The sequence below is a fragment of the Pelodiscus sinensis genome, chromosome 2 (assembly GCF_049634645.1).
Source record: "Pelodiscus sinensis isolate JC-2024 chromosome 2, ASM4963464v1, whole genome shotgun sequence".
NCBI classification, from domain to species: Eukaryota; Metazoa; Chordata; order Testudines; family Trionychidae; genus Pelodiscus; species Pelodiscus sinensis.
In genome coordinates this window covers 29,900,093-29,912,388 of record NC_134712.1, presented here as the reverse complement: position 1 = coordinate 29,912,388, position 12,296 = coordinate 29,900,093, and the positions used below count along the sequence as shown (strand labels likewise).

Sequence of the window (12,296 nt, the reverse complement as noted above, 5' to 3'; positions counted from 1 at the left end):
GTGGGTGGCTGCTGCGTGTGCTGGAACTAAAGCCTGGTCATTGTGCTATTTTTAGTACCAGGGCCCAGGCTCCAGCTCCTGCAGCTGCCATGCCGCCTGCCCTGGCTTGAAGCCCTGAGGAAGGACTGTAGTTAGGGCTAGGGCTGGGCTGTGTTGTGGCTACCTAGCTGCTTCTGGGGTGAGGCAGCCACCCACTATGCAGCCCTGTCCCAGAGCAGTTGAGCAGCCATTGCACAGCTCTGCTAAAGAGGTGCATGGGAGTCAAATTGTTGGTGCGTGCCTACGCAGGTGAGCACCGTAAAGGGAACTATGATGGGAACCCAGGTACTATGCTGCATCATTATGCTTTCAAGGCTATAGATAACTTGAACAAAAATTGTCCTTAATAGGTAGTGCGATCACAGCCTCTGCTTAGTCTTTGGAGTGCCTCCTGCTCCCAACAAGCTCAGTTACCATCTTGCTTGTTTGAATCACAGCTGCTTCACTTTCATCCAGATCCTCACGTCTGTTAAAAAAAGGGAGAGTAATGAGACTGTCAAGTCTGGGTGTCATAGGTCTCAGTGGCATTTCCAGTTTTGGTGGCCCATGTTCCTGGAGGTTTCATCACATCACAGAATCTTTAATTTAAGATTAATCTTTAATTCCTGGAGACTTCTTAGATCTGAGTATCATCAGCATGTTGATAGTGTCGCAGACCAAAATGCTTTCTTCCTCCTTTAGTGGCTTTTAGGCTGTATCTAGACTGCAGTTTTTTTTTTTTTTTTAAAGAGTAGCCTTTTTTCGAAAAAACTTCACCTGCGTCTAGACTTCAGACGCGTTCTCTCAAAATTATATCAAAAGTCCGCGGCTTTTCTTTCGACGGCGGTACTCCTCATTTCACGAGGAAGAACGCCTTTTTTCGAAAGTGCTCTTTCGAAAAAAGGCATTCTTGAATGCAAACAGGGCTTTTTTGAAAGAGCATCCAGACTGCCTGGGTGCTCTCTTTTGAAAAAGCGGCTTGCTTTTTCGAAAGTACTGCTTGCAGTCTAGACGCTCTTTTTCGAAAGAGGCTTTTTCGAAAGAGGCTTGCAGTCTAGATGTAGCCTTACATACTTTTGAACAGAAGGAGGTCAGGTGAGAGCCTCAGGGACCTGCACATTCTGGTTCCTTTGTGGAGGAGCAGCAATTGTCCAACAGTATGCTCTGTGAGCTCTGAGGGAAAGGAAGAAATCTACTGAAGAGCCATTGCAATTAGCCCAGTGAGTAGGGGTCGCATTTAGTAATGCTTTTTCTGTTTTGTTTTTGGCAGTTTTAAGAAAATAGTCCGGTTTTCAGTTTCAGAAGGTTACTAATCCTTTTATAACAATTTTTTTAACCATGCATAAAACAAAAAAAGTTCTTGATTTTTTTGCTTTCAAGAATTTCATTCTTTTTATAATTCACAGAACTGAATTTCTGTAACATTGAAACCAGTCACACAAAATGTGGAACTATTCCTTCACGTAAGCGATTCAGTAACTATAAAATCATCTTCTGGTAATACTCTCTTTCCAACCATGAAATTTAGAATGAACTCAGACTTTTTTGTTAGTGTATTTTTACTAATCAAATGCAGAAGTTGATAAATGCTCAAATCCTCACTTCGCTTTTAGTCTCCTTAATGCTGATTAAAAAGAATCATGACAAATGGAGGATTAGTTCTTGAGCCAAAGTGGGGATTATTAGTCTTTAAAAGAAATAGCTTGGAAAGGTTCGTTGCTTAATAAAGAAATATGTGACATACTAAAGCACCTTAGCCCATATGATACTGATTATAGTATGTGTTTCTTTAAGATGACATATATCTTTCTATTAAGAATGTTGGCTTTACAGAGTTAGCCAATAATTGCTCCAATGTTTTGTTTTAAACTCTGGAAAATTGATAGGGGGAATTCCATTCTATAGGTTCTACATCATCTAGCAACATCGATTTTGTTGCAATGACAGATTTTTTTTTTTTTACCCTGTTCCTGAAATTCTTCTTGAATTGGAAGTGGGGGAAATAGTCATTTGCATGTCAAACTTGTTCATAAAATTTTTAATTTTGCTAAGATATAAAGAAATTGAAGTACTTTTTCAGGTAAAATGCAAACTTAGCTATTAAGGTGATTCAGCTTTTGTTTTTCTACTTCTGTACCTGTTGTCATGTATAGAACATTTATTGTAGTATGTTGTTCAGATTGCATTGTAAAATTTAGTGTCTCTTGGGGTTTGAAAACATGACCTGAACGCACTTGAAACACTCTTCAACTGGAGAACAAATAAAAACAAAAATGTTCTGTTTTGAATCTTTGGTTTTCTAAAAAAGAATCAAATCATGATTTTATGGACTTGACTTATGATTTCCTTTTTAATATTTCGATTCACAGTAATGAAAACTTGAGTATGTGAACTTCTGTTTCAGTATTCAATTTCCCTTTATTTTGCTCATGGGATTGAAAACCATTAGACTTATTAATAGAAAATCTATTGAAGTTACACTTTCCTTTCAAATTTTCCCCAAGAATTTTAAATAGCTTCAAAAAAATTGCTTCTGTAAAACACATTAATTCACCAATTTCATTTACTCCATGCCATTTTAAAAGAACTTTGTTCTTCCAAATGCAGTGCTTTCTCTGTGAAACGCCAGCACAGCTCTAAAATGTCCAGAGCTCTCATTTAAGCTGAGATTCGTCATTTGTAAGTAAGACAAAGGATATGGTGTTTTCAACTTTTTCCCCAAAAGGCACTTTTTGGGAGGTGATAGGATTTTGGTTTAAAAATCTAAATTGGTTTGGTTTGGGGCTAGGAAGGGGTTGAGCAATGAGAAAAATATTAGAAACAAAAAAATTAAGTATAGTGCTCAAGAGACTTAGTGAGACTTTGTCTGGGTAAGAGTGTTGCTTGCCAGGAAGGAATGTCTTCAAACCACACACATAATTTATCTCAGATGTGAGTGCTATGCACTGCTGATTAGAGCCCGCTAATCATTCTAGGTTGTGTGGTCTTCTAATGTGACCAGGTATCCAGTAGGTGCTAGTTGCAGCTGATCATTTTATACTTGTGTCCTAAAAAAGGTTTCTTAGAAGTAGGTCGTTTGAAGTCTGAATGGTCTCAGTGCCCCCCTCCTCCCCCCTCCCATAAAAAAGGAAATAAGAAGAACCCAGGAAACGACAGACCAGTCAGTTTAATTTCTGTGCCAGGAAAGATAATGGGGCGAGTAATTAAGGAATTTATCTGCAAACATCTGGAAGAAAATAAGGTGATCGGTAACAGCCAGTATGGATTTGTAAAGAATAAATCATGTCAAACCAATCTCATACCTTTATTTGATAGGATAACAAGTCTGGAGGATAAGGGAGAAGTGGTGGACGTGGTATACCTAGAATTTAGTAATGCATCTGACATGCTCTTGCATGATCTTCTTATCAGTAACTAGGGAAATATAACCTAGATGGGGCTACAATAAGGTGGGTGCATAACTGGCTGGATAAACGTTCTCAGAGAGTAATTATTAATGGTTCACAGTCATGCTTGAAGGGTTCCACATGGGATTCCACAGGGGTCTGTGTCAAACTATTCTGGAAGGGCCTACTTTTATATTACTGAGGCAGGTGGGGGAGCAGGTAAGTGTGGGACTCCAGTGCCCTGGTATATGAGAGGCGCGCAGGGATGGGAGACATGGGAGGCCCTGGGGCTGCAGATGGAACCCAAGTGGGCTGTGGGCTCCTGCGACCCACTGAGGTGAAGTGGACTCACTCATGTGGTCCACCTACCATTCCTAGTTGCCTATCCCTGGTTTAGATTAAATGATGCATCTTGCGATAAAACATTACCCAAATTATACTGTAGAGACAGTATTCCTTTCAGCTGGAGGCAGCATATCTTAGTGGATAGACAACTGGATTAAGACACCTAGGTTATACTGCCAGCTCTGCCACTGGCCTGCTAGTCATTTGAGCTAGTCATTTCCCCTTTGAGATCTACTGATAAAAGCAGTACAGATGGTATTTTATTTTCTTAGCGACACAGCCAAAATAAAGACATACTTCTGCAAACTGACAGTTGAGCATATTTAAATGAATTGCTTTTGTGTGTTACTTTGTATTTCATCACAACATTTTAAAATTGCCTCGGTGTACAAATTTAAAAATTTAGCGAAGTGGCATAAAGTATGTTGCTGCCAACGTTTCCTGTAAGCTGAGCGCTTGGATGGCTGTCCAGGAGAGATTCAGTGCTGCCCAGCTGATTAGTAGAGCGCCCGCAGCCGGTAGCATGTGTTTCTGTTTGTGTTGCACATCTGCACATACCTTTATTCTGCCCATGGACGGAAAAAAATAGAAGGAACATCGGTTGCTGCTGTGTATAAATAATACTAGAGATTTTCACAGCCAAATGGAGATTTAGCCACACAACTTCTATTCAAAGTAGAACATTATCAACATTATTATCCAAAAGATAGTTTTTTAGGAACCATGGATTAACACCACTGCCCTTGTAAGTAGATTTACCATCCTGATCATGTCCAGTTCTTCTTCAGATACCTTTGGTGGCTTCCTCTCTACCTCTGAATTAAAAGTCCAAAAGCATTATAATGTTGTTCTCAAGGTCCCACATAATTTGGCCTTTGTCATTTGATTTCCCCTTTGTTCTGTCCTAGCAGCATGCCTTCATGTTGTAGATTTACACATAATGTAAATGTAGATTTACACTTTTAGTAATCTTTTGTCTTCCAAGTTGCTCTTCAGAAATCCTTTCTACCATGATGCCACAGACCTTTTTCCTCCTCTTAGCTAAAAAAATAAGAGGATTAGCTTCTTTAAAAAAGAAAAAATCTTACGGAACCTTCAAGATATATGCATTACTGATCAGGCCTTAGGCCAGGGGTGAGCAAGAGGCTGCCAGCAGGCTGTAAATTGTAAATTGGAAAGGGTACAGAGAAGAGCAACAAGAATGATGAAAGGTCTAGAGAACATGACCTATGAAGCCAGGCTTCATGAACTGGGCTTGTTTAGTTTGGAAAAAAGAAGATTAAGGGGGGACATGATAGCGGTTTTCAAATATCTAAAAGGGTGTCACAAGGAGGAAGGAGAAAATTTGTTCCTCTTGGTTTCTGAGGACAGGACAAGGAGTAATGGGCTTAAAGTGCAGCAGGGGAGGTTTAGATTGGACATTAGAAAAAAATTCCTAACTGTCAGGGTGGTCAAATATTGGAATAAATTGCCAAGGGAGGTGGTGGAATCTCCCTCTCTGGAGATATTTAAGAACAGGTTAGATAGACATCTGTCAGGGATGGTGTAGGTGGAGCTTGGTCCTGCCTTGAGGGCGGGGGGCTGGACTCGATGACCTCTTGAGGTCCCTTCCAGTCCTATTTTTCTATGATTCTATGATTCTATCTGGCCTGTCAAGCCACCGGATTTGGCCCACGGCGGTCTCGCTGGGACCCTTAAGCATAGCACAGCGGTAGCCGCTTTAAACGTGGTTATTGTATTCTGGGATCGAAGGGGGAGGCTTTGTGCTCTGCCCCGCCCCCATCAAAATCTCTCAGCTCCCTTTGGCCAGTTTCTGACTAATAGCGGCTGAGATATTTTGCTGGTGGCAGAGGAAGCCTCCTCCTTCCCTCCCCCACACTCTTTCACCCTGCCCAGACCAGAGCCACATGGAGCAGCTTGCAATTGCAGCCTTCAGGTACCTGCAGGGCTGCTGACTGTAAGCTGCCTCAGTAAGCGCCTCCCAGCCAGAGCCTGCCTCAGGCATCGCCGCTCTCTTCCCTTCCCCCTGCAACTACCTGCCCCAGGTCACCACCCAAACTCTCTGTACTCCTTTCCCCCAAGTCACAACTCCTTCCCAGACCCTGCACCCCCTCCTACACCTTTTCCCTAGGCCAGAATCCTCCCTTGCTCTGCACCCCATTTCCCTGCCCCAAGCCATCACCCAAACCCTCTGCACCCCTTCACCCAGGTCACAACTCCTTCCCAGACCCTGCGCCCCGTCCTAGAGCCCCACCCTCACGCCAGTATCCTCTCCTGCACCCATACTCCCTCCTGGACTCTGCACCCCAAGTCTCTGCTGCAGATCACAACCCCCTATTTCACCCAAACTCCCCCTCAAACTTCACACTCTCTTCTGCACCCCAGTCTCCTGTCCCAAGCTCCCTTCTGCACCCAACCTCTGTCTCAGACCCCAAACCCCTTCGGTAGAAATGTGGCCCTTGAGCACTTGCCAGAATCTTGGTGTGGCCCCACCATTAAAAATTATTGTCCACCCCTGACTTAGTCCCTGTACTTGTTATCCTTTGTGTTATTTATTGTATGAATGTTTATTTAATCTCTTCTGGGCAAAGATTTCATCTTCCATTTTTCCATTAAGTATCATGGCATCATATACAATTCCAGCAAGAATTTGAATGACTAGTGATGTTAAGGCCTCTGTTTTACATCACACCTGAAATTTAATACTGAAATCTATACTGTATTTTAATACAGTGCTGACTCAAAGGAAAGAATTATACCTACTATATTACTAACAATAGAAGGAAAATTGTGAGAAATCTGAGGCTTATCTTTTAAGTACTAGTTTAACCAACACAGTTAAGTTTGAGATTTGAATAATTGAGTTAACAACGCCTCTAGAGAATAATTACAGAATTATTGTTTCTTCTTTACTGACTTGCTCAAGTTTTCTCTTAAGCTTAGGGACCAACAGTTAATAATAGAGAAAACAAAATTCCAGTAACTGTCAAGTAAATTTCTCCCTTGCTGTTCAATTTTTGCATATTCTTGAATTCTGTCACAGTGAATTTTATGTGCTTGCCTCCATCCTAGAAGAAATTAGGCAAATACTAAAAGGATGTGTGTATAACTAAGAAGTTAATAAAGGATTGAGGGTAGCTAAAAACAGTGATTGCAGTAGATCATGCTTGATGATGTTTCTGGGATAGTGTGGCACAAAGTGAATTTTTAAGATATTGTTTCAAACTCGGAAACAAACAGCACTTTAATTAGAACAAATGAAGCAATATTATTTGAAAAATTGTCCATTTCCATGCAACCCAAGCATCTAGATTTTTTCTTTATATGGTTTACTTTTGTTCCATATTTCCATATGAACACACGCAAAATTAGGGAAAAATGAGTATGATCCTAGAATTGTGAGAAGTGACTTACTTGAGGACTCCTGAGGAGGATGGCTGTTAGATGACCTTTTCATGGGTTAGCATTTTTTGCTTCTCACCTATACCATGACAATTTTTTTTTTAATTATGTTAAAATCATAGCCCTGTTAATGAGAAATCAGTCTGTAAAGCGGTAGTCCCCAAACTTTACAGAGCCATGCTCTCTTTATCACATTTGCACCTCCCCCTGACAGGAGTGGGGCTACCTCCAGGCTCCTATGCTGTGGGCAGAACTGGGACGATCACTGCCAGGTTGGAGGTCAAGGCCGGGGACAGAGCAGGGGCAAAGCAGAGCTGGGAGCAGAGCAAAACTGGGTGGTGCACCCTTCTAATGCCCTCCCAAATGTTCGTCAGTGCCCCTCTTTATAATTCATCCCACAGTTTGGGGACGTGTTGTAATGTTACTACAGGTCCAGGATTCAATAAAGCACTTTCTGGGACTTAGCCTGGTTTAACTTTGGAAAGGTGGAATTTCACACTTGTTGAGGAAAAAATAATAGTTTGTTTATTTTTAAAAACAAAGATAAGACAGGAGGGCAGGCAAAAAGTAGCTATTTGGAATGTTAGGATCTTTCTCAAAGGAGATGGGTTGGGGCAGAGAGGACAGGTGAGGCCGTAAAAAGTGCATGATAAATGCATTTATCAGATGGCCTATAAAGTTACGATTAATAGTTTTATAGTAATCAAAGGCATGAGACATGGTAGAGATAATGTGATCCTTACCCAAAGTGTGAAATTTAAATTTTAGTTAACAGATGGAGATAAGCAACAGTAAGAGAATGGGGAGAGAAAACAAGGGATACCAAAATTTAGTGTGGATATTGATGCCACATGGGCTAAGAGTGAATGAGTGCATACAAGGTATAGAGAAGAATGCTCCTGCATGTCAATCTGAAGTAGTTGTGATCATTCAAGGGATAATAGTTTTAAGTGAATGTGTGTTGGTAATACAAGATGTTCACTGTGAGATGACTGTATTCTGGCACTTGATTCCCTACTTGATCTCTTCATCTGCTAGACCCTAGCTTTGATGACTTTCTGGTGTTGGTGGGCTGTTTTATGATATGGTATAGGTTTTGGAACAGGTGGCTGGGGACTCCTAGAATTAACCATTGTGGGTTTTTTCTATTTTTTTAACCTCGTAGAATTTATGCATAGCTTTACACATTGATCCAAAACTCTCTGAAGTCAGTGAAAAGTCCTCCTTAAAGGACTGTGTCAACACACTTTAGAAATCCATGTGTGCATATATGCTGCTCAGAATAATGAATTACTAAAATGCTCTTCTGGTGGGGGAAGTGTAAAATGTTATTACAATGCAATATCTCCATCTTTTGGGTTTATATTGTGTCAAGATGGATTTTTCCACACACATGGAAAACAGGTTAGTTTTAGAAAAGCTTTATGGGTTGTCACGTGAATGTATGAAGGGCTTAAATACAGGAGCTATTTTTATTGACCTTATTCTCTAAACTATTTTTATGCATTAAGAATGATGAGAACTTGATTATGAAGATGCTATAATTTTATACAACACTATTAGAAGTGATATTCAGCTCTTCATGTCAAAAATCAGAGATTCATTCTTATACAGTGGCAATCAAGATGCCACTCTGGGATTCTCTAATCTCTAGCAACTGCCTATCCCTAAAATACTGATCTTATGAATAACAGAGTGGGAGACTTTGGGTTCGATAAAGATTAGCATCACCCTGCTGCTTTGTAATTATCAGAATCTGGACAGTCACTTCTTTGGATGAAATGATGCATATCATTTGTGCATCCAAATTAAAGCAAATGTAATGTGATTGTAAGAAGAGTTTTCAAATCTCCCAGTGGGATGTCATAGGGTATGTTTATAAACTCCAGCTAAGCAGTTGTTCTGCAGTGGAATTCCACTGGCATTGAGATAATAATTTGCACAGTCAAATTGCCTTCTTTACAAAAACCCAGGGAATTATGAGAGCCTAATCCTTTCTTAATGTCAACTCATAGGCAACAAGAAAGCGTAAGATTGCCATTCGAAAAGCCCAGGGGAAAAATGTTGAGGCCATCCGAGAGCTGAATGAGTATCTGGAACAGTGAGTGTTTTTACAAGAATAAGGGTTGTGTTTTGCTATCCTGATAAATCTTTTTAATTAAAATGGTATTTGCATTTGATTTATGCCTTTGCTTCCATGCAGTTCCTTTGCAGAATCTCTACACAAGCTGCTTTTTTATTTCTTCCCATCCAGATTTGTTGGGGACCAAGAAGCTTGGCATGAACTTGCAGAACTTTACATCAATGAACATGAGTAAGTTGCTTACTGAGTGTGCATAAGAAGTGCCAGCTTGAAATTTTATCCATGTAAATCATAATCCATAGTGAAATTTTATCCATGTAAATCATAATCCATAGTGACTATTTCTAAAGGCATTTTTACAAATATACAGTTTGATTTCCAATTTAAAGAGAACACAGTAACATAATTAGGAATCTGATCTGGGTAGCTAATTATTTAACAAGGTATTTTATTTAAAAATAGAATGGAGTTAACAAAGAGTGTGTGTGTGTGAGAGAGAGAGAGAGAGAGAGAGAATGTTGACCATATTTTGTTTAAAATGAATCTTGCTAGTGTAGAGAAAATATTAACCAGTTTTCGAAACATCTATATTTTAAATGCTTGGAGTCTAGAAAACTATCTGTGGATAATTTAATGCACTCAGAGGAATTTTCAGAGACTTCTGTAAAAGGATATAGTAAAAATTGTATTCATTTACCATGTTCTTTTAAAAAAAAAAAAAATGGACCCGGAGTAGGGGCATTTGGTTGCCTGGGTACAAAACTCAGTGCAGTCAAGAATGTTGAATGTTATAGGAACTTGCTTATTGGATATTTAATGTTTTTGTTAGCTTTTTTTATTGCTGTAGTGACAGGAGGAAATCCCAGTGTGAGAGGATTAACCTAAAGCCTTAGTGTGAGTTTTCTAATATTGCAGCATTAATTCTAACCTCTATCTAGAGGCATGTCAAATTTTTTCCTCTTTAGTTCTTCACCAAGACTGAATTATATCACATTGTTTCCTTCCTTCCTTTCCAGAAAGTAGTAAAAGAATTAGATTCTCAGGGAAAAGGTGACCACTCTCATTGTGCCAGAAAAAACAGTCCCATTTCCCATAGATAGTAAAATTCAGATCTTCTGAGTCTCTATCGATTTATAATTTTAGTGCCCAGATTTTCCATTTCTTTTGGGAAATTTGCCAGCAACTATTTCAGGAAAAATAAATAGTTCAGAAAACCTTTTTATTGCAGTGTATAAAAATATATAGGATATAGTAAAAGCTATAGCTACATGATTATTTCTTTCTCTAGTTTTTTGCTGATCTGCTTTTTAAAAAAAAATTCTTAAGCAATAGTGTATGGAATTTATCTCCTGAGTAAAATGAAAAATTGAACCACATTGAATGTATACCCACAAGTATTATCAAATAAATAGTTTTCAAGACTGTTGGTTATGAAATAATGCAAATTCTTGGCTGAGAAACAAGCTGAAAATAACTTTTTTAGGAAATAATTGTTGTCGGCCTGCCTTTATCAGCTATATCATAAATTCTCTTTTGACTTTGAAGATAGTTACAGTTACGAATTTCAACCATGATCCTGCAAAGATTTATGCACACACTTATCTTTTAATAACTGTGAGTAGTCCCCAGTCCTGCAGTCTGATCCATTAACGAGGTACCATGTGCTTCTCCAGAGCCTCAGTGGAGGGCTTTGGAGTAGCCATCCATCTGCGTATAAGCTGAATCAGGGCCATGATAATCTATAGTGATAAATGTGTGTGCCAAGAGACTGAGTAAAATGTGAATGAAAATTGCCAATTTTTATTTTAAAAAATGCCATCACAATTAGAAATTGTGCACCTATAAACTTTCATCATATGGTTCATTTACTGTTATAACTAAAGTAAATATCTGTCAATATTTATTTTATTAAACCCATTTTTCTGCTGTTTCAAACCGCATTGAACCAAGATGTTTTATCCCTGGTTTAAATCAAATTCTGAAAATGTTACAGATAATATTGTAAATCATTTGAGCCACATTACAATTATATGGTTTTGTATATTTGGAAAACAAACAGGTCCCAAAAATAGTGTTGTGAGCTCTTTCTCAGTAAGGACTTCATTAAAGAAAAGAGTGGTTATGTCCTCTTTTGAAATGGTATAAAATTTATATTAAACTTATACAGTAGGTATGTTGTGTTATTATGCAAATCTTCTTGACCTGATACAGAAATATTCATGTTACGGTGTTAGGTTTCAGTCTTGCAATTAATTCCCAAATGATGGTACCTTGTCTTTTAAAATTATTCAATGTTTTGCAGCGGTTTTGGGTTTTTTCAAAGTTTTGAAGGTACGTTGTATGTACAGTGATACTTATCATTAGGGTTGCCAGATAGTTTCAACAATAATACCAGACACGCTTGACATTACATCACAATCTTCATTACATCTTACTTAGAAAATACCGGATATTTATATTTTCTCATTTATATTTTCTCAATTTGTTTCCTGAACAGAAAGCTAAAATACTGACCTGCCTGGTTCAAAACCGGACACGTGGCAAGCCTGCTCATCATTGTTTAGCGGGTGTCTTAAGTTTTCATATGCTACATCAGGGGTGGCCAACCTAAACCTGAGAAGGAGCCAGAATTTACCAATGTACATTGCCAAAGAGCAACAGTTATACGTCATCAGCCCATGTCATCTCCACACCACCACTCTCAGCACATCCCACCCACTGGCAGCCCCACTGGTCAGTGCTTCCTTCTCCTTTTCCTCCTGCCCACTGTGATCAACTCTCTCTGTGGGAGACATTTGAGGGGAGAAGCATGGGTGTGACAGGCTCAGTGGAGAGGGTAGGAAGTGGAGGATCCTAGGGAAAAACGGTGGAAGGGGACAGCACTAAGGCAGATCTGGGAGTTGAACAGTGAGCACCTTCCGGCCTGTGGAAAGTTGGCACCTGTAGCTCCAGCCCTGGATTTGGTACCTATGCAAGGAGCTGCATATTACATTCAGAAGAAGCATAGGTTGGCCACCCTTGTACTACATTAATTGTTTGTATGTGCCAAAACCCTTAAAATG

At 39.4% G+C, this 12,296-nt stretch overlaps 1 protein-coding gene across 4 annotated transcripts in view; it reads left to right on the top strand.

The window, feature by feature from the left end:
• The window catches only part of EMC2 (ER membrane protein complex subunit 2), a 55,682-nt gene that overhangs the window by 26,701 nt on the left and 16,685 nt on the right, over positions 1 to 12,296 (top strand). For all 4 annotated transcript variants that reach the window (XM_006113019.3, XM_025179592.2, XM_075920216.1 and 1 more), the window contains exons 6-7: positions 9,167 to 9,252; positions 9,406 to 9,465. In XM_006113019.3, the coding sequence (XP_006113081.1) occupies positions 9,167 to 9,252; positions 9,406 to 9,465 (146 nt within the window). The remainder of the gene's footprint in view (positions 1 to 9,166; positions 9,253 to 9,405; positions 9,466 to 12,296) is intronic.